Raw genomic sequence first — 24,160 nt, forward strand, 5'->3', positions numbered from 1 at the left:
GACGCAGCTCACAGCGGAACCAGAAAAACCGGTCTAGGGATGCAGCATTTTCATTTACATATAAGCCAGCATGACTACGACGAACGTCCGCGTTCACAACAAAAACAAAGGCACAAGAATGGAGCTGGTACGCATCATTATCTCTGGAATCCGACTATTACCCTAGGACGAATCGCAGACAGATTCACAGAACTAACGTGCACGACGGTACCTGATGTTTACCGCCAGAGGGCGCCGTAAATTATGGCTGCGCGGCGTCTAATTCGATCCCGACGGCCTTTCCCGCTGGGTCATGCTGCGCTCATCTACAAAAAACGGAAGCTCCGGTCGACTGTTTCAGGCCCGAAGAAACTCATTCCTTTTTCCTCTCTCGTTCATTGCTTTACTGTCTTATTTTCATGAACCCGGAGATAGATTAAAGCGATTCGGCTCTCAAATCGACTCTTCAGTGGACGAGTCGCCAGTCGCTTCAGTCACTTGAAATTCATAACAAGTAGTTTTATTTATTTTTCATTCTATTCTACAGATTGCATCAAACAATTACTTTGATTTCTTGCACTGAAACATCTTCTGTTCTGATTCGTATATATACATCCCCACCCCCACCCCCGTGTGAAGCTGTGACAATATTTTAGTCGATATAGCTAGCAACCTGTGTTTTTTTCTTTTTCTGCCACGAATCGCTGCATTTGCTTTATTACGTTAGAGCGTAAGTCCTAGCATCTTTGTTTTGCATGTTGGTATCCCGGTTGCTAAGGATTTATTTATTTATCGATTTTCGTTCCTTATTTGTAGATCACTGTTTCTATTTGAGTTTGCATGTTGCCATTTTGTCATTTGGAGATAGTGAGTGGAGCTGTGGACTCTAGAAAATGGAGTGCCAAGTGGAGAAAGCGCAAAGTTTCCGACATATTCTTCTGTTTGGGTTCAGTAGAACGATGACAACAGGAAAGACAGCCAAAAACATTTGCTTCATGTATGGAGATAATGCCATTGGACAGAGCACGGCAAGAAAATTGTTTTCTCGTTTTAAGGAGGAATCTTCTGATATTAGTGACCCTCCAAGTTCAGGCAGACCGGTGTTTGATGAAGATCGTTCAGACGCACAAAGATCTACGTCAATGTATTCGACAAGTGCCAAATGCGATGAACTGTGATCGTTCCACCATCGTGCCACATTTGCATGCAATGTGGAAGGTTCAAAAATCGGGTGTATGTGGTACCACATGCTCTAAGCCAAAATCACACAAATCTGCGGGTGGCCATATGTACATCCCTGCCTGCTCGTCATCAACTACCTCGTGAACAACACCGACCATCCGTATTCTGCATCGTTACTGGCGACGACAGATGGTGTATTTATATTAAGGTAAAGAAAAGAAAGGAATCGTTGAGCCCAAACAAAGCAGAAACTCCCCGTACAGAAACCTGCGCGCATCCACACTACATAACATATGCATCTCTTGATATTTATTGTCAACAGCTGAGACGTCTTGCAGCCGAAGTCCACAAACATTGACCAGGTTCAAATGGCTCTGAGCACTACGGGACTTAACATCTGAGGTCATCAGTCCCCTAGAACTTCTAACTACTTAAACCTAACTATCCTAAAAAATCACCCACATCCATGCCCGAGGCAGAATTCGAACCTGCGACCGTAGAGCTAGTGCGGTTCCACACTGAAGCGCCTAGAACCGTTCGGCCACAACGGCCGGCCATCGACCAGGAAGACTGCGTGAAGTGATGCTACTCCACGATAATGCTCGCCTGTATTCTGCTAGACTGACAAAATACACTAAAGAGGAGTTTGGTTGGGAAGTCATTCCGCGCCCGCCTTATTCACCTGATTTTGCGCTTTCGGATTTTTACCTTTTCCGCTCTCTATCGATCAACCTTCAAGGAACTCCCTTTCCGGATGAAAATGCGCTCCGTACATGGCTCGACGAGTTTATCGCCTCAAAACCAAGTGATTTCTACAGTCGCGGAATGGAAAAGGTACCTCCAGCGTTGACAGACTGCTGTAAATAGAGAAGGAGAATCTGTTAATCTGTTATTGGTGGCTACTGTCCCTGTTATGTGTATCTGTTGTGTTTATTAAACTTACGCTACGAAGTTATACACCAACCCAGTATTTGCAACAGTGCGGTTAGAAGTTGGCCAGCGTGTTGTATTAATTTGAAATTACGACTGCAGTGGGCCGTGTTGCCTAGCTGATATAGCGAGTTCTGGGGAAAAGGAAATTTAAGTAACAGGATAGGCTAGGAATACTGGCAAAAGAGAAAGATTTGGTTGGATGTGTTGTACAAGGGTAACGAGTTTGTATAGGAACAGTGGTAATCATTATTGTTGCTTTAATAGACGTGCCGTTAACTGTCTTCTGAAGCAGGAGATGGTACTCAGTTCTCTGACATAATGCGATAGGTTATTTCAGAGTTGGGTTCCTGCCACTGAGAGGGGCTTCGACAAAGTGGCTGACCGATAGAGTTGGACAGAAAAGATTTTGCGCTGATTGGAGCAGGTGTTTCCACCGTGTTGAGTAGGCAAGAGCGTTAAGGTCGAGGAGGGACAGTAGGGACAGTGTTCAGCGGTAAGACAGTGCAGAAGACAGAGGCTACGGAAATTTCCGCTCTGTCTGCACACATGTGCATATGATGGTGAAATCTGATCAAATAGTCGAACATCACAAATCATTTACTGGAATTGTGCGACATGTGCTTAGACATCTAGTACCACATACCTCCGAGAAGCCGTCAAGGACATGTCAGACCCATGACACGCAGAATTACTGCTGTAAAACCTTTCTTAGGGGGACCAACAAGCTATCAATCAGGTAGTCGTAAAGTTTTTGCTCATTAGTGTATGTCTGCAGGGATTCTCGTTAGTCATCCGTAATATAAGTTATTTTTCGATTTTTTGGAAAAACTAATGAAACAATCAAAGTAAATCTTTTTACACATTATTTATTGAATTTGGGACAACATTTTCTGATTTTTCTAAAGAAATTCAGTGATCATGAAGCCCGCCAGCTGAGGAGTTAAAGTCGCATTGTCCAAAATGAGGTGTGTCCTTGACTGAAGCCTGCAAATCTTATCTGAAATCAAAAAACAAACAATTTTCTTAATCTATAGAATACTGTGCATCGAGAAATACTACAGTTTTTTTTAATTTGACAAAATAATAAAATGGTGGACGTTTCAAACAAAGATGTGTTTTGTCGTATGTGTTAGGTCAGGTTTTTTGCGATAACTAATGAAACAAAGCCAAAAAGTTAACCTATTACTCCTTGCAGACACGCCCGAGGAGTAATTCAGCGGATTGCGGACACACTAATAAAGATATCTTTGTGAATTCCAATTCTATGTATGCAGCATACGTCTAAGGTACCAACTCACCGAGACTGATAATCTAGACTTACCGAGTACGTATGTATTTCGATACGCTCGTAGCCTGCTTCCGGCGTGAACCATCCTGTATCGAGACTCATCATTTCAGGAAATACTTTTTCTTGTTCGGAAAGTTCGCTGGCAGTTTTCCTGCCCATGCTAATTTCGATGGGCTGTTTTGTTCGTCGACCAGAAACACGTGTAAGACGCTGGTGTCTATACCACAAAGCGAGAAGGTGGTTTTGGAAGATTTCGCTGATCGTTGATGTGTTGCGTTGCTACTGGCCGTCTATTCGCTGTATAATCCTCGGTAGTCGACGGTGACCCCTGTTGTCAACATGTTGTCGCTATCGGGTTTTTATCCAGACGATTTGCGATATTCACGGTACACCACTGAAAAAGGGTGAACTAGTGTAGCCGTCGGCCTGGTGCAACAAGCTTTAGCTATCCCCTAGCGTGCTCAGTCACCTTCTGTACCGAACAGAGATTCGAGTGGCTTGCATATCCAGCGTCGTTATTGTAGCTGTCTTGCACAGGTATTTAATACGTATACAGTTCAATGTTGCGACGATGAGCGAACGGAGAGGGTAAAATCCGGTGCCGACGACGTATAGCCTATTCTTCTCGAACACCGGCAAGGGGGATGCCGAACGTCCTGATCCGACGGGCAGGCCAACACGAGCAACATCACAGGGCCTTACTTTGCGAGACACTGTGGGGATGTTTGGACTTTAAAGTAAGACAGTCACGGAAAGTTAGGTGATCAGTATCTTTCCGCCACAGTCTTTCCCTGCCAGATAAATAATGGAGATGAAAGTGATGAAAATTTCTACTAGCGTCATACTCGAGTCGGCTACGTCCAGGTTAGGCGCCACTCCACAAGTATGGATCAGTGACCTCGGTTACATAAGCCTGATCTGCCTGTATACTAATGATCCAAGCCGGCCGTTGTAGCCGAGCGGTTCTGACGCTTCAGTCCGGAACCGCGCTGCTGCTACGGCTGCAGGTTCGAATCCTGCCTTGGGCATGGATGTGTGTGCTGTCCTTAGGTTAGTTGTGTTTAAGTAGTTGTAAGTCTAGGGGGCTGATGACCTCAGGTGTTAAGTTCAAATGGTTCAAATGGCTCTGAGCACTATGGGACTTAACTTCTGAGGTCATTATTCCCCTAGAACTTAGAACTACTTAAACCTAACTAACCTAAGGACATCACACACATCCATGCCCGAGGCAGGATTCGAATCTGCGACCGTAGCGGTCGCGCGGTTCCAGACTATAGCGCCTAGAACCGTTCGGCCACCCCGGCTGGCTGTTAAGTCCCATAGTGGTCATAGCCATTTGAACCATTTTGATGATCCAAAGCTTTATGACCAGCTGCTTAATAGCGTGTTGGTCCGCATTTGGTACGCAATACAGCAGCGATTCGGCGTGGCATGGAAACAAAAAGTCCTTGGTAGGCTTCCAGAGATATGTGGCACCAGATTTCTACACACTGGTCACGCAGTTCCCGTACAGACTGGTGGCTTGAGGGTGCGGAGCTGTCGCGTTCCAGATGTGTTCCGCAGAGTTTATTTCAGGCGATTTTGATGGCCAAGACATCAACGTGATTTCGCTCTCATCAAAGCACTGTAGCACGATTGTGAGCTTGAGACAAGGACTGTTATCCTGGTGGAAGATGTCATCACCAATGGGGATGTCTTCAAGCTTGAAAGGATGTAGGTGGTCCGCAACAGTGTTCACCTATTCCATGGCCGTCGTGGTGCCTCCGATTACTACCACAGTTCCAATGGAACTCAAGTGGATGTCCCCATTAGCAACGTACGGACTCCAGCAATGTGCGTCTCTTGCACGGTGCAGCTTTCGAGCGGCCGTTCTCCTGGTTGAAGGTGTATTCGGATTCGACTGTCGACCTGGTGTAACAAGAAACGTGATTAATTTGACCAGATGATTCGGTTTCATTGCTCCTTTGCCTAGACTCGATGATTCCCTGATCACTGCTGCCGCAATTGGCGATTCCGTTGGATCAACATGTCTGCTACGTTCTACCATCAATAATATGCCCTGAACGATGTGCTCCGAAACGCCTGTGGCTGCCCCATCGTTGTACTCTGTCGTCAAACCTGGCACATACCACCGTCTGTTGTGCTTTACAGAGGGGGCAAGCTTCGGGCCTCCACGTTCTATGTTGAGGCGTGGACTTTCAACACCTTCTCCTCTCCTTGTGGTTTCACGGTCCTTCAACCATTTTCCATAGATGCTCACGACAGCAATACACGGACAGCCGACCAGCTTCGCCGTTTCCGAGATGCTCGTTCCCAAACGCCGGGACGTAGAAAAATTTGGAAATTTGTGATAAGTTCCTATGGGACCAAACTGCTGAGGTCATCGGTCCCTAGGCTTATACACTACTTAATCGAACTTAAACTAACTTACGCTAAGGACAACAGACACACCCATGCCCGAGGGAGAACTCGAACCTACGACGGGGGGAGTCGCGCGAACCGTGGCAAGACGCCTGAGACCACGCGGCTATCCCGCGTGGCCGGGACGTAGAAATTCGCCCTTTGTCAAAGTCGTGTATGTCACTGGACATTCCCATTTTCGGCCCGTGTCGCCGAGAGAATGATTCCCCCTTCGTCTCTGCTGCGCTTATATACTTTCCTTAGCCGGAGCGCCATCAGGTGCCGTTCAGTCTCACAGAGGGAGTGGTCATAATGTTGCGGCTAAGCGCGGCACGTGTAATGTTATTGAGTTATTAGGGCTGTAGTAAAGATGACGCTTATCGTTGAGGAGTCCATAGTTTTCGTTTTCTACGTCTCTTTTCTGAGAAGCGTCAGCAACGGCCAGCCGGCATTGTACGGCGTCAGGTGAGAAGCTCGCGTGGGCGGTGTCCTGGGAAGGCGATGAGTCAGCAGGTACGTAGGCCATTAGCGCTAACTCACAAACAGGACCTTGGATGCTCTCAGGCCAGTGAGTGTCCGGCTCGGATAGCAGACGGAGACTTCCAGGAGGCGACACACAACACCACAACCAATCTCTCGCTAGCCACTGCCTGTTCCGACAGTCATCTCCTGTGCTGAAGAGGTACTGGTGTTCGCAAGCTGTGTCATAACATTGTGTTTTGAGCCATTTCTCACTTTCCGAAAACTTAAGCATTTCTTATTGTATTCCACTTCCCTAATGAGATGTTCTGTTGCTTGCATTAATGTATCTTCAGCAATTAGATTAGTGTACTAAGCTTTACTTATGCAATATCGAAACTTTTAAATTCTCTTAAACTTCAACTACACACTTAATGGCTTCAGTCTCAGTATATAAGATGTGTAAGGATCCGTGCTGTGGATTACTGACCTAATAGTGATATTATGTAACTACTTTTTTCGGAAACCTACATTTGCAGAGTTCAGTCGCTAAGATTCTTTAGTGCACCGTGTGTGTACTAGTGTGCTTTTGTGACATCATAAGATATTATAATACGCGCAGTTTACAAAAATCGGTTAGTTTCCTAGATTATAAAACGTCAGTAAGTGTGAGAGAAAGTATCTAGTGTTGTAACCTGTCTGCACGGCAAGCATAACCTCATCCTTTACGCAGCTGAGATTACTGCGTTTTTCCTGTGTGTTGCATAGTACCCGACTCGTCTTCAGGCGAACATCCATAATTCCCAACATTTAACTGGTGAAACATTATTTGTATACGTCAGTCAGCTTACGTGTGACGGTTACAAATTACAGACATTTATGTGACATTAGTCCCTCTAGAGATAATACTTCTTGTACGGGGTAAGTCGAGTATCAGTCACTATCAAACTGTAAGATCTCGCCGATGGACAGAACTTATTTTATTTAATTATTTTTCCCTGAATTACACTGTTACATCGTGTTCCGACACATGAGTCGCATAATAAAAACATTAATTCCGATAACACTTTCATATGTAGCAATAGCTAAGTAACTGCAGATTGTACGCCGTTATAGTGCATGTTTCTTAACATCAATTACCAACCTGTTCTGTCACTGCAGATTAGGTTTCCCAAATTACCCGTAAATTGCTTTAGAGGAATTCTTAGTTGTTCATATGAAAAATAGCATTGCATTTAGAGTTTCTAACGATCTCCATGTCGATGAAATGTTAATTCCTAACTTTCCTCCCATTACGTACTATATCTTTTGTCCTTGTCTAGCTACTCGTCCTCCGGAAACGGCATCGCTTTTCAATGGACTTTAAATTCTAGAAAATATGATTACATTTTTTACACATGTCAAGTCAAAGAAATACGTAACCAAGAGAAATTGATGTATTGACGTCTCTTGTAGCCGCGTACAATACTGCAATATGCAGCATGTGGCAATATCATCCATTTCACGGGTCCTTACATATCATAAGAGTTTCCTTAAAAAAATCAAACTACTGAATGCATAAAAATTTCTTAAAAAACCATCCAGGAATAAAATCTCGTGGTGAAGCGAATTTGTAAGTGCGTGTATGTGTAGCAAATGAGAACTACCACAACTCTGAACGTGTAGGTGACCATCGCATAGTTTCCGTTGTCGCGATCACTTTTTTTCGGCTTCAATAGGTTTAATTTTCACTTCGGAAAGATGTTACGTAAGTAATTATAGACATAGGTCTGCATTTCTGGTACACACTGAAATCCCCGCGGCGTGATACCGTAGCTCGCCGCAAGACTAACAAATACAAAATGACAGAGCCAATCTCAAGTTTATTCATGGGCTGTGCAGTTTTGTTTTGGATAGTCGACCAGCGTGCTATGGTACTACGACGCAAGGATTTCAGGGTGCACCATAAATGAAGTTATATAGACATAGGACTGCAAGCAACAAAAATAATCATGTAACTTTGTTATATCGAGGTGACAATCTCGAGATGAAATCTTCCGTGCAAATAGGCTGCATACGTCTCAGTTTGAAATTCGGGGAGTCACAGTCTACTTCAAATTTAATCCACAACACACATCAATCATTTGATATATCAAAACTTATTTTGAGAATTACGCACATTCATTACAACTTTGACTCAAAGTTTTTTCCTTATAAACGTTATTTTTCATTAATTACAATATTATTTAAATACATAATCTAAGCCTATGAATGAAAGTTGTAATTCGAAACAACATGAACGCTTACGACGCACGCTATAGGTTATCTTCAGGCCACAAAGGGGTGACAGGATGGATGGAAGGGTCTCTGTCTTAGAACTCTGCCAGACTTAAGAAATTTTCATGTATGGATCTACAATTATGTAACATGTTGCCAGCACAGGTATATGGTATGCCACTGAGTGCGTTCAGAAACATACCTTAGAGGAAAAAAATTAATTCGAGGGGAAGATTCAAAAATTGTCCTAAAGAGGATCTTAATTATTAAGGCTTTTTCATTTATAATGTAGGCCCGCACATATTTGTCTACATGCGTGTGATACGAAAAGTATCTTGACCTGTATTAGTAATCATTCATATTGTTTCTCAAGTTAGCACCTGCTTTTGTTAACAGATGCTATTCGTACAGGGATGATTCAGGTATCGTTAAAAAGGTTTTTTAATCAGCTTCTGACATTGCAAGGCGATTTTTCGCTAAAACACCCTGTTCATGAAGACTTTTAGCATAAAAGACACCTTTAACTAACATAGGTAAAACAGCGTCATGGATGTCCAGTTTCATATATATATTTTAAGAAGCTAACTTATTAATCACAAATAAGAGATTGCCTTTCCATATTATCTCATTATGAATACCATTTTACTTGTTTTAAAGTACTTATTAACTGGATAATTTATATACGGCATTGACATAGATAACAGCTGTGACCACTGCAGTAGTCCATTATCCCCGCCCAACGAACAAGCTGACTTTACTAAACTAATATCCTTTCCAAAACGACCAACATATTAGTCATTGTCGCCGTCAGTTCTGATTTTTCTACTGCTAGTACAGCTTAAAGTGTTTACTGTAATTGAAAATGTTTGTCTAATTGAAGTTATAGATTATATGCCCCTACTGACAGTTACTGATCTCTACCTACTGTACAAGGCGAGAAGAACATTCGGATTGCAAAACACATTTTTGGACATATGGAAATTTAATGAGGATATATCATAAATTCGTGATTATTATTTACGTCGTTCGCTTTATTTTTAAACATGTTTTTCTCTTCATTCTCACAATTATCCTTATCCCAGCGACTATATTTATTTCAACTACTGTTATTATTTAAAACTACATAAGTTCGAAAGTTTCGCACAGTTCCCCTGGTAGGCTATTAATATAATTATCTTACCACACCCTTTCACTATGTACGTATGTACCTGTATAAATTTGTGTATGTACAAAAAGCGACGACATCGACTGCATTTAAATGCTTAAAGATTGATAATAAATAGACAACTTATATAATTAATTTAATTAATTCACAGTTGATGCGAAACAAAACTTCAAACAACGTCAAGGAGGAAAAGGCTTTCCTTGTGTTCTGCAACTGTTATTTATGTAATCACAAATTGGTTTCGTCATCTTAAGCCAGTGTCAGATGGCAACTGAATGTCACAATCACAGATAAAGAGTCGTGCGGTTTGCACAGGTATTGGTGATCCTGATAAAGGATGTTTGCAAACGAAAGTATTACATTTTTATGTTATAATAAACAGACCTTTACATTTGAATAAGATTATCAACAAAATTGATTGTATTATTATAATTTAAAATTTGCATAACTGAAACTTGATTTCACAAAAAGAGAAGAGGCAAACTGTGGCTTGTCATTTAAAACTAAGCTTACATTCGGTTTCATATGCTTAATAATTTCAAAATAAATTTACTGCAGGTACCTGAAATCAGCTGACTTATTTGACTGCGTGCTGGTTCATTCTTAAACGTCCAAACACTTTTTCTTTATTCACAATGTGAAACTGAGTTTCAAATATGCAAATTTTATATGTAGTCAACGTCGTTAATAATCACTTTTAAACGTAACGATTTCATTTATAATATAAAGAAGTGGATTTGTCAATATTCGGCTTCTGTATCTTAAACATCTCTATAGCTCACAAGTCTTTTTATACATGGTTGCAACGTTCATTTGTATCTGACGACGGGAAAGACACCGAAAGTTACAGACTATCAAGTGTTTCGTTACTGAAGTATACGTGTGTGTATACACATGACGAACTTTCATAAGATTTCTTGCGCGTCAAAGACGTACAAATAAAGCACAATATTCTTTCACTCACGATATCGTCACGCACAGACCTCCCTGCGCAGACTGACTGTATCGCATGTGTAAGGGAAGCTGCACAGGTGGGTGCAGTCTTCGTCACTGCTTAATAAGCCCGTCACGGAAAAAGCCCCATGACAGTGGACGAGCGAATCGGTAAACACCAGGACAAACACGCGTAATGTACACTGATGACGCGTCTGCCCTTCGGAAGCCGCCTACCTCAGCGGCAGCATTCGTGTGATAGTGCAAGTTGTCGAAAATCACGACACGTGCATGCCCTGCAGGAGAGTTAGGACATCTGATGTCACGCTAACCATAGGTATCTGAAATTTCCACTTTAACCGCTCTCTCAGTGCATCTTCCTCCCTGTCCCTCTTCCCAACAGTTACTCTCTTCGATATGACTCAGCAAGTGTAACATAGTTACGGCTGATTCCAATAAGTAAATTTTCTCTCGCGATTTAATATCACGACCAGTGCTATGACACACATCAGTATTACAGTTCTTTCATGTACACTGTCGTTGTACTTTCTTTACCGTATCTACATCTGCATCTACACTCTAAAAATAACTTTATTTGTGTGTGACACCGAGTGCTTCTTATTGTATCACATGTTTAACGTTTCTGTTCATAATACGTCACGTAATTAACGTCGAAGCCAAATCTCGGATTGGGGAGGAAATCATCCTGACATCTGCCTTAGGCGGAGAAACCGTGACAAATTAAATATGCAGAGCCGGACAAGGATTTGAACCAAGCCCTCTCGAATGTGCGGCTAGTGCGTGAACCACCTCGCGCAGTGAAGTTAGTTTCGATTCCAGTGTTGGATTACATGCGTGATATATACTGAGATGACAAAAATCATTGGATACCTCTCAGTGTCGTGTCGGTCCTCCTTCTGACCTGCGTAGTGCAGCAACTCAACGTGTTATGGACTCAATAAGTCGTTGGTAGTCCCTTGCAGAAATATTGAGCCATGCTGTCTCTATAGCTTGAAGTGTTGCCTGTGCAGGATTTTGTGCATGAACTGACCTCTCGATTATGTCCCATAGTGTTCGATGGGATTCACGTTGGCCAATCTGAGCAACTAAATCATTCGCTCGTATTGTTCAGGATTTTCTTCAAAACACTCGCGAACAATTGTGGCACCGTGCCATGACGTTATTGTTTGGGAACATGAAGTCCATGAATGGCAGCAAATGGTCTCCAAGTAGCCGAACATAACGATTTCCAGTCACTGATCGGTTCGGTTTGGCCAGAGAAGCAGGTTCATTTCATGTAAACGGAGCCCACACCATTATGGAGCCACCACCGGCTTGCACAGTGCCTTGTTGACAATTTGGTCCATGGCTTCGAGGAGTGTGCGCCACATTCAAATCCCATCACCAGCTCTTGCCAGCTGCGCGGAGTGGCCGCGAGGTTTGAGGCGCCATGTCACGGACTGCGCGGCCCCTCCCGCCGGAGGTTCGAGTCCTCCCTCGGGCATGGGTTTGTGTGTTGTTTTTAGCGTAAGTTAGTTTAAGTTAGTCTAAGTAGTGTGTAAGTCTAGGGATCGATGACCTCAGAAGTTTGGTCCCTTACGAATTCACACACATTTGAACATTTTTTTTAACTCTTACTAACTGAAATCAAGACTCATCTGACCAGGCCACTGCTTTCCACTCGTCTAGCGTCCAACCAATGTCACGAGCCCAGGAGAGGCGCTGCAGGCGATGTCGTGCTGTTAGCAAAGGCACTGGCGTCGGCCGTCTGCTGCCATAGTACATTAACGTCGAATTTCGCTGCACTGTCTTAACGGATACGTTCGTCGTACCTTTTACAGTGGCTTTATTTATCGCAGGGTTGCTTGTCTGTTAGCACTAACAACTCTACGCAAATGCCGAACCTTTCGGTCGTTAAGTGAATGCCGCCGGCGACTGCGTAGTCCGTGGTGAGAACTGGTATTCTCAGCATACTCTTGACACTTTACATCTAGGAATATTGAATTCCCTAACGATTTCAGAAACGGTACGTCTAATGCCTCTAGCTGCAACTACCACTCCGCGTTGAAAGTCAGTTAATTCCCGTCGATCGGTCATTATCACGCCGGAAACTTTTTTACATGAATTGCCTGATTACAAATGACAGTCCCGCCGCTGAGTTGCCCGTTCATACATGGTGTGTGCGACACAACCACCTGTATATGTGCATATCGCTATCCCATGACTTTTGTTATCTCAGCGTACAACTATGTACACTCCTGGAAATTGAAATAAGAACACCGTGAATTCATTGTCCCAGGTAGGGGAAACTTTATTGACACATTCCTGGGGTCAGATACATCACATGATCACACTGACAGAACCACAGGCACATAGACACAGGCAACAGAGCATGCACAACGTCGGCACTAGTACAGTGTATATCCACCTTTCCCAGCAATGCAGGCTGCTATTCTCCCATGGAGACGATCGTAGAGATGCTGGATGTAGTCCTGTGGAACGGCTTGCCATGCCATTTCCACCTGGCGCCTCAGTTGGACCAGCGTTAGTGCTGGACGTGCAGACCGCGTGAGACGACGCTTCATCCAGTCCCAAACATGCTCAATGGGGGACAGATCCGGAGATCTTGCTGGCCAGGGTAGTTGACTTACACCTTCTAGAGCACGTTGGGTGGCACGGGATACATGCGGACGTGCATTGTCCTGTTGGAACAGCAAGTTCCCTTGCCGGTCTAGGAATGGTAGAACGATGGGTTCGATGACGGTTTGGATGTACCGTGCACTATTCAGTGTCCCCTCGACGATCACCAGTGGTGTATGGCCAGTGTAGGAGATCGCTCCCCACACCATGATGCCGGGTGTTGGCCCTGTGTGCCTCGGACGTATGCAGTCCTGATTGTGGCGCTCACCTGCACGGCGCCAAACACGCATACGACCATCATTGGCACCAAGGCAGAAGCGACTCTCATCGCTGAAGACGACACGTCTCCATTCGTCCCTCCATTCACGCCTGTCGCGACACCACTGGAGGCGGGCTGCACGATGTTGGGGCGTGAGCGGAAGACGGCCTAACGGTGTGCTGGACCGTAGCCCAGCTTCATGGAGACGGTTGCGAATGGTCCTCGCCGATACCCCAGGAGCAACAGTGTCCCTAATTTGCTGGGAAGTGGCGGTGTGGTCCCCTACGGCACTGCGTAGGATCCTACGGTTCCTGGTGTGTCCGCTGTGCCGTGCGTGTGATCATTGCTTGTACAGCCCTCTCGCAGTGTCCGGAGCAAGTATGGTGGGTCTGACACACCAGTGTCAATGTGTTCTTTTTTCCATTTCCAGGAGTGTATTTCTAACAGCATTCGATAGCTCTTAGGAAGAAGCGTTCCCTCGCATAGTAGATGTCATTGTTATGACGGAACATTCCAAAAGTAAATGTTTGCTACGAAAGACGCTGGCACAGCATAGTTTCACTACCATTACCACGTTATCATCGCACAACAAGCCTGAAAATCTGCTTACACATCAGTATTTTCAGGTTTCCCAGCTATTTTTCCGAATCATTTCTTTCGAAACTCCGTCGTGCGTTTTATACCATTGTTTGCCATGCCTTGGTATCCAGTTTTGTTAAGATTAATTTTTTTTAAAAAGCAGTAGTATCTTAAACATTTCAATAGACGAAAACATGGAAAAATAGTTACCTCTTTCCGTATCATCACTTACAACAAGCATTGTTTCGATATTTTTAAGAATATTAGGTGTCTTTCCATTTCGTGAGATGCCATTTATATTTAAGTTAATCTTGAAATGGATTCACATGCATGTAAAAATCAAGGTACGAGATGGTACCAAAAGGTTCCCGAAATTTGAATTTCCCGCACAAATGGTTAAGAACATACTGAAAAACCGCCACACTTTACCCAGTAAATCCTTGAATCGGTATGGCAAGTGGCTGCGAGTTGATTGGCTTGATTAGTTGTTGGCGAAAATACTCCCATAGTCATGTTTTCGTGAGTTTCCGATGGCCCACATGAAAGAGCAGCGTACAAAGTTTTGTTTTAAACTTGGCAGAACCGCTGTAGGAACCACCAAATTTTGAAGCAACTTTTGGGGGCAAAGCCTCATGTCAGACAGGTACTTATGACTGATACAAGCGTTTCAAAAACGGGAGTATGTTAACTGATGATGACCGTTCCTGTCGGCCGTCAACTAGCACGTCCATAAAGTGAGCGATGTGATTATGCGAGATCGTAGACAAACCGTTCAAGACCTCCGTGTCACCTTGGGTATAAGTTATGGTATCTATGAACGTATTCTCTCGGAAAAATTGAACATGCCACGATTGTTTGACTGCTTTACGAAGATCAAAAGCAATTTCGCTTGGAAGTATGTAGGAACGTTAAACAACAACAGAATTATTCATCATGTCCGAATCCATGAGAGTGGTTGTGCCCCACGACCGTGATGTAATCTAGGTCAAAAATAAGGTCAGCATCTTCGTAGCTTTTTTATTTCACTGCAGATCTAGGTTTCAACTGACAGCTGCATCGTCAATTGAAACCTAGATCTGCAGTGTAATAGAAAAAGACAGATGGTACTATGACCGATCCCTGACATTGTTCCTGTAGTGAACAACATGACTGTTAAAACGAGTTGTTTTCTCCTGATCAGACAGTCAATAAAGAGTTCTATCGCGAGGTTTTAAGTCGTTTAAGTGAAAACTTGAAGAAAAAACGTCCACGAGGATGGAGTACAAACGACTGGATATTCTACTATGTAAATGCACAGCCGTGTGGAGTACACTATTCAGGAAATTTCGACTGAAAACAAATAGGTAGTTGTTCCCCACCCACCGTACTCACCACACTTAGATGCATGTGACTTCTATGTCTTCCCTAAGATGAAAATCCAGTAAAGGGGAGAAGCTTTCAAAATGGTTCAAATGGCTCTGAGCACTATGGGACTTAACATCTATGGTCATCAGTCCCCTAGAACTTAGAACTACTTAAACCTAACTAACCTAAGGACATCACACAACACCCAGCTATCACGAGGCAGAGAAAATCCCTGACCCCGCCGGGAATCGAACCCGGGAACCCGGGCGTGGGAAGCGAGAACGCTACCGCACGACCACGAGATGCGGGCGGAGAAGCTTTAATACAGTGGAAGATATAGAAGCAGATTCGCTGAAGAAACTGAACTCCCTAATAAATGCGAATTTAGTATGCATTCCAAACGTGGTAGAAACTTTCTGGTCTGTAGATTAGCTGCCAAGCTTGGAGAAAAAGAGCAAGTAATACGTAATAATTGAAATTAATATACAGAGCGGTCCAAAAAAATGTATCCACTGTTTAAAGTCCATAACTTGCAAACTAATTGACGGAGTTGTATCATTTTTGGTGAAAGTGTAGCTTAAAGTTCAACTTAAAGATATCACAGTGTTTGAAATGGTCACCATTAACATCCACACACAAATGATGCCGCCGAACTGCAGTACTACTGACTGCAACGTGTTCAGTTGGATATTTGCACATGAATGTACAATGGATTCTCGAAGTTCATCCAATGTGCGTGCCTTTTGTCGATAAACGACGTCCTTTAGTGTTCCCCACAGGTAAAAGTCCAGAGGAGTTAGGTCTGGGGAACGTGGTGGATACTTCACAGCACCTCTAAGGCCTATCCATCTTCCTGGTAGATTTTCGTCGAGATACGCCCTAACACGATTTTGGTAGTGGACTGGGACACCATCTCGTTGAAAGTAAACTCTTCCGTCTCCATACAAGTCTCTGATGGCAGGTAAAATGGATGTTTAAAGCTTCTGAAGATACACCTCACCGGTAACTGTGCCGTCAAAGAAGAATGGCCCAATCAAGCCCCGATAAGACAACCCACACCTTACATTTACTCCTGGTAAATTCACGGCTTTGTCTACATGGACGTTCGGATTTTCGGCGGCCCAGTAGATGCAACTGTGGCGATTTACCTTACCATTGAGTTTGAACTGTGCCTCAGACTACACAATCATCTCTGCAAACTCTTCATCGTTGCGCACCATTTTAGTAAACCACTCGCAGTACTCCATTCTACGATCTGGGTCGTCCTCGTTCATTGCGTGTAGCAATCGGGGGATGTAGCACTTTCACTTTGCTGTCTTCAAAATTCGCCGAACACTTGAGCGACTCACTCCAGTTTCACGGGCGCACTGTCTCACAGACTTCTGTGGTGAGCGAGTGAATTGTTGTAACACACGACGGGAGTTAGCTGGACTTGTTACTGTTACAGGTCGTCCAGATCGTTGTTTGTGTACATCTTTAACACAGCCTTCGGCTTCAAATTTGTCTCGAATGCGACGAATCGTTAAACGTGTCGGTGGCTCTGTCTGATACTCAATTCGCCATTGCCGTTGAACCTCATTAATGTTTTCATACTTAAAATACCACTTCAAAACTGACTTCCTTTCATCGAATGTAAGCCTTGCGCCAGCCATGATTACTAGGGTAACTAGATGCAACTAAGAACAAAACACTGACTATCTGGGGACTGTCATCTGACAAAACAAAACAACGCAATACAACGCTTGTGCGGCGATTGCCGGAACTACAAACAATTACACTACCAAAGATGAGACAACTCCGTCAATTAGATTGCCAGTTATGGGTTTCGAAAAAGACGATCGTGTGAAACCCAGCTCACGCTATTCGTCCACGAGACTCAGAGGGCCATAGACACGGGTTCCCAGGTAGATGCCGTGTCTCTTGACTTCCGCAAGGCGTTCGATACAGTTCCCCATAGTCGTTTAATGAACAAAGTAAGAGCATATGGACTATCAGACCAATTGTGTGATTGGATTGAAGAGGTCCTAGAAAACAGAACGCAGCATGTCATTCTCAATGGAGAGGAGTCTTCCGTAGTAAGAGTGATTTCAGGTGTGCCGCAGGGGAGTGTCGTAGGACCGCTGCTATTCACAATATACATAAATGACCTTGTGGATGACATCGGAAGTTCACTGAGGCTTTTTGCGGATGATTCTGTGGTATATCGAGAGGTTGTAACAATGGAAAATTGTACTGAAATGCAAGAGGATCTGCAGCGAATTGACGCATGGTGCAGGGAATGGCAATTGAATCTCAATGTAGGCAAGTGTAATGTGCTGCGAATACATAGAAAGAAAGATCCCATATCATTTAGCTACAATATAGCAGGTCAGCAACTGGAAGCAGTTAATTCCATAAATTATCTGGGAGTACGCATTAGGAGTGATTTAAAATGGAATGATCATATAAAGTTGATTGTCGGTAAAGCAGATGCCAGACTGAGATTCATTGGAAGAATGCTCAGGAAATGCAATCCGAAAACAAAGGAAGTAGGTTACAGCACGCTTGTTCGCCCACTGCTTGAATACTGCACAGCATTGTGGGACCCTTACCAGATAGGGTTGATAGAAATAGAGAAGATCCAATGGAGAGCAGCGCGCTTCGTTACAGGATCACTTAGTAATCGCGAAAGCATTACGGAGATGATGGATAAACTCCAGTGCAAGACTCTGCAGGAGAGACTCTCAGTAGCTCGGTACGGGCTTTTGTTGAAGTTTCGAGAACACACCTTCACCGAGGAGTCAAGCAGTATATTGCTCCCTCCTACGTATATCTCGCGAAGAGACCATGAGGATAAAATCAGAGAGATTAGAGCCCACACAGAGGCATACCGACAATCCTTCTTTCCACGGACAATACGAGACTGGAATAGAAGGGAGAAACGATAGAGGTACTCAAGGTACTCTCCGCCACACACTGCCAGGTGGCTTGCGGAGTATGGATGTAGAGGCAGAACAGTGGATGCATTTTTCTGGACCCCTCCGTATTTCTGGAGGTTTCAGGTATCGCTTCATACTAGGGATGACTGCATCAGACGCGTGAAATTATTGGTGATTACAAAATTGTATGTGAGCTCGACATACTGACGCTTTGCTTTTTTGTGTTGCAGGAGTTGGTGCGGTAGGAACTGGCCATCACGTGCCGGCTACAAAGAGCTACAAAGCGGCCGGCGGTTACCAAGGAACAGGCGTCGGTTACCAATCAACAGGCGCTGGTTACCAGGGAGGCGGCGCAGGCTACCACGGAGGCGGCGCAGGTTACCAGGGAGGCAGCGCAGGTTACCAGGGAGGCAGTGCAGGTTACCAAGGAGGCAGCAGTGGTTACCAAGGAAGCGGCGCCGGTTACCAAGGAGCGGGCACAGGTTACCAAGGAGGCGGCGGCTACCAAGGAGGCGCGGGCTATCAAGGAGGCGGACAGTACCCGTACTACCCGACGGTGCACACGGCGCCCGTGGCGCAGCCGTTCGACTTCGCGTCGCTGTTCCGGTACTTGCAGCAGCTGCAGGCCATCGTCCAGCAGCAGCAGCGCCAGCATCAGCTCGCTTTCAGCGGCTACGCCCCTGGGTGAGGACACGCGACTTGCTTCAGCTCTGCCGGCCTCCGCAACACACTCACACGCTACACCGAAACACACTGCGTCGTCACTTAACTACACTCACGGAACAGCAAAATGATACACCGTGACACATCAGTCCAATATTTATCGAACTTGGTGGACACGTCCGTCACATAACGAGCATCACATTATTAAATTTTCATTCAGTTTGGAACAGATCCACCATCAGCAGCATTTTCAGGTGCGACTCCCCCGGGCAGCAAAACACTCTTGTACTCTGTGTATTACGTATCCACGAAGCGTCTGAATGTCATCTTGAGGCATTTCTTGCCAAGCCAGAAACAAGTGGTGTGTCAACATCTTCAACTTTTGTAGTCTTGTCTTCCTCAGTTGCGTGTAATATTACGGTATATTGATAATTTTTACTTGTGGACCGTCTGACAGCAACTGAATAAAACACAATTTTAGTGCCATACGCGTTTCGCCTTTATTTTCTGTAAGGCATCATCAGTGGCCTGGAATATGTACATATGTTAGCTATTTAATTTACATATTTGTCACTGTGGCCGACCGCGGTGGTCTAGCGGTTCTAGGCGCTCAGTCCGGAACCGCGCGACTGCTCCGGTCGCAGGTTCGAATCCTGCCTCGGGCATGGATGTGTGTGATGTCCTTAGGTTAGTTAGGTTTAAGTAGTTCTAAGTTCTAGGGGACTGATGACCTCAGAAGTTAAGTCCCATAGTGCTCAGAGCCATTTGAACCATTTTGTCACTGTGCCTATAGGTTATAAACAGTTCTGGTGGGTATGACACACATGTGGTACACAGGCTCAATCAAAAAATAAAAACACAAATACAAAACAAACACAACATTTCCAGAATACAAAAGAACTCACAAGCTGTAAACTTACAAACACACTCAACAAACGCACACAATGACAACACCACACAGAAAAGAACCAGATGGTACACCGTGACCTACACACATAAACTAAGACACAGAGTTGCAAACATCCTAAAGAGACAGGGCTTCAAAATAGCATATAAGACTGGGCAAACTCTCCAATCACACCTAAGCCAGCCAGCTACCAAGAGGGACAAATCCCAACAATCAGGAATATATAAACTTGAATGCCAAAGTTGTGATGCGGAATACATAGGCATGACATGCAGGAATTTTGAAACAAGACACATAGAACATATCAGATGCTGGAAGTATGAAACAAACCATTACACATTTGCAGAGCATTTAAAACACCATAACCATCATCCCACCAGCATGGAACACGAAATAAAAATAATGAGAATAAGCAACCATGACAAACATACAAATGCAAGAAAATTTCCACATCCAGAAAGCCATAGCAGAAAACAAACATGTGATAAATGAACAAACACACATCAGCACAGGCTCCCTACTACACTTAATAAAGGAAATCATAACAGAAAACAAAAAAACTCTTCCCCACACCATCTGGACACACACACACACACACACACACACACACACACACACACGCACACATACATACACACTAAGCAGAGCCAAAAAAACACACCATAACACAAACACACACACAGCACAAAAAATTATATCACACCAAAACACAAACACACACACAACACATTCACAAACGCACACACAAATGTATACACGAACAGATCACAGATACTTCAATAATTACACTCGAACAAGCGTTCAGTTCATAGTGCTGTGGAATGTGGGGAAAAAACCGCAAATTGGCATTCATAAGAAGAAGAACAACACCAAAAATGCAACAAGAGCGTAATACGTAAGAAATTGTCCACGCAACCTGTAAGTACAGATCAAAACATTACTACTTAATAGGAAATACCAACCACCAGAACTGTTTATAACCTATAGGCACAGTGACAAAAATGTAAATTAAATAGCTAACATATGTACATATTCCGGATCACTGATGATTCCTTGCACAAAATAAAGGCGAAACGCGTATGCCACTAAAATTGTGTTTTATTCAGTTGCTGTCAGACGGTCCATAAGTAAAAATTATCAATATACCGTAAGTGGTATGTCAGTTCACGAAGATTGCTCGCTAGAGGTTCGTATGGAAGAATAAGTCTTCCCACTGCATACAAGACATTCTCTATGGGTGACAGATCAGGGGACCGGGCAAGATAGTGCAGGATCCGTATATTCCTCAAGCGTTTGTGGTGTGAACTGTGGTGAGTGCTTTGGCATTAACCCACTGGCATATGCCATATGGTATTCTAGTCATGAGGGGTACGAGAACGGGGTTTACACTTCTTGCCATGTACTGGCGAATACTCAACTTCTCCTCAACAACAACCACATCAGTCTTGTGGCCATATGACACATCTCCCTCCCCTCCTCACCCGCCCTCTATTTTTCCAGGAGGAGGAGAAGTATGTGCACCGAGAATGACAGCTTCCTGTGACCTTCCACTAGGTCGTCTACGGATACGTTGGCGTAGATATGAGCGCCATAAACAAAAGTGAGACTCATCACTGAATATCGCAGAATGCCACTCAGTGTCTCAGTTGACTCTGGCTATGCACATGCAAGTCTCTGTTACCTGTGGTAGTGTCAGTGGTAAAATGCACATGGCAACTAGGGAACTCCGCAACTGAGTTTTCAGTAATTTGATCCCGACAATTCTTCGTGACACTCTTGATGTAACTTGTGCCCAGATTTCAACCACTGTCGTCCATCTATTTGTCAGAGCTAGCTGAGAAATTCCACCGTCTTCTCGTGGTTTAGACCACATAGATGGATTGGTGCCTACTCTTCTTTCCCTTCTTTGCACACTGTTGTCCTGAGCCCATCTCGTCACCCCACTAGAATTGGGGAATACTCGGGCGGGTGAGTGTGCAGCCGCACCACATGCTGTCGACAATTTTCCCTTTGCCTTTACGGCAGAGGGGACAGGAGGGGTGATGGTGTTAAGTCCCTGATCACCAGTCTCTATGTCCTGGATTAAATTCCAAACCCCTTTACAGAGTCTCGTGAAGTGAGGGCGTGTGGCGAGGTAGATGGTAATCCGTCTGTCAGATGGGAACGTTAAGGTCGGTGGCCCCTCTCCCTTCTCTCATAATCATCCAACACGTACGTGGCACAAAACTACACACACACGTATTGCAGTCACCTTTACTTAACAGCTATACTTAAACAGCACACAACATTCACACTTCGCCTATGGGCGCGAAGTATAGGGAAAACCTTTCCAATCATGCGATTGAACCAGCCGTTCAGGGTCTCCCAGCCATTCATGCCATACGATTTTACTCTACCATCCTTCTGCAGTTAATGTGCTAGAGCTTACTGTCGTGCGAACTGAAGCTCCTGTGACTCCCGTGTCAATGATTCGATCTTTTTCATAGTACGAAAGATGTTGATACGCAGCCAGTTCTCTTCCTCAAGGTACACTCTGTTCCAGTCTGCGTCTGAAAAGCTCCAGTAACGTTCAACACACCCAGCAGTCGTCACTTACCACACTATTCTACATTTGTAGGAATGGCTGTTACTGTACTAAAAATAAGCTCATATAAGGATGAAATTTTAACTAACACACGTCACAGGCACGGAAATATTGAAATATCAGTTTGGTTGCTTTCACACATGGTCGTCATGGTGTAACACCTTCCATTTGCGTCAGTGTATTACCAGCTACTAAATACTGTCTTGTAACCTCAACGGACAAAATATAAGTCACCGCCTTAAAAGAACACATTTTTTGCTTTGGAGCGTTGTAGAGGTTGTAGAACTGCTACCACCAGGGGCTGATTATGTGGCCGTCCACTCCTGACAGTGAAGTGGTGAGCATGACTCAGTCCCTTATATGAGATGAGTGCAGAAGGATGGGTCGACCTGGAGACGTGACAGAATGGCAGAAACGAGCCATCGTGTTTGGACATGCACATAATCAGTTTGTAAATGAACTGGTCCTATTGGTTGGTGTATGTACGTTTCTGCAATGGATGCTGCACCACTCGCACCGCACCCTTCTAACATGGCGTATGGAGGGCGGACGAAAAACGATCCTACACGACAGGGCGCAGAGACGAGTGTCACGCCACGACAACCCGTTCGAGCCTCCACAGAAATGGTGGTGTCGGAGAACTGCGCAGTTTCGTCTTAGCCGGTTTCCAACCAATAGCTGCGAAGGGAACTGCATGTAAAGGACATTTGGAATCAGATATCTCGCGAAAGTCACAGCTCACAGCAGCACACAAGGCTCTACGTCTTCAGTGACCCAAACACTCGGAAACTGGACAGTAACTGGCTGGAGATAAGTAATATGGTCTAATCAGTCGTGATTTTGCTTCTTCCTTACTGACGCAAAATGTCGAGTGCGCTGACTGACCAATGTGGGGGATCTACTTTATCTCAGAGGTTGCACTGTGTTAAACTATGGGTGTTTTCCGACCCGGGGCTTGGTCCCTATCATTTAGGCTACAGTGAACATGAACTGGGATGTTTATTTAAATATTCTCAACGACCAAGTGTCACTGATTCTTTTATACCTTCATGACTACTACAATGTCACCCTTTCTTTTAAGACCACAGCAGCCTTGTTCTCAAGACTGGACACATTCGTTTCTGGTTTGACGAACAGTCTGGCACGATATCGCACTTCGACCCGTTCGCTAAATCACCCGATAGAAAAGGTTTGGAAGTATTTGGAGCAACCAGTTAGCATTCAGCTTCCCCACAATACGGTAGCTCTAAGGGATCTAGTTAAAACAGAGTCACTGATATGTTTATGACATATGTGAAGAAACTTGTAGACTCTATCCGAATTGAAGCCGTTATCACGGCTAGAGGTGGTGCAACGCGGTATTATCGTGACCCCTCAGAGTGGAGATCGATTTTTGCCAGGTGTGCTTACTTTATGTTTTTAGCAACTTTGTTCCACTCGACTGAATATAAGCTGTTACTCAGCAACCCTCATACCTTCTCGCCTACAAGACACTAATCTACGCTGAAGTGACAAAAGTCATGCGGTAAGTCCTCATACCGTGTTGAGCCTCCTTTCGCACGGCGTGTTCAGCTGCTGGACGTTGCACGCACTCAAGAACGCCTTGGAAGACCCCTGCAGAAATACTGAGCCATGCCGCCTCCATAGCCGTCCATAATTGCGAAGTTGTTA

General features: G+C 44.4%; 1 protein-coding gene across 1 annotated transcript in view; it reads left to right on the forward strand.

Annotated features, from left to right (window-relative positions):
- Positions 1-24,160, forward strand: part of LOC126416613 (uncharacterized) — a 129,588-nt gene that overhangs the window by 71,737 nt on the left and 33,691 nt on the right. Inside the window, exon 4 of the mRNA XM_050084403.1 lies at positions 18,566-19,019. Coding sequence (XP_049940360.1) covers positions 18,566-19,019 — 454 coding nt within the window. The remainder of the gene's footprint in view (positions 1-18,565; positions 19,020-24,160) is intronic.

The sequence above is a fragment of the Schistocerca serialis genome, chromosome 1 (assembly GCF_023864345.2).
Source record: "Schistocerca serialis cubense isolate TAMUIC-IGC-003099 chromosome 1, iqSchSeri2.2, whole genome shotgun sequence".
NCBI classification, from domain to species: domain Eukaryota; kingdom Metazoa; phylum Arthropoda; class Insecta; order Orthoptera; family Acrididae; genus Schistocerca; species Schistocerca serialis.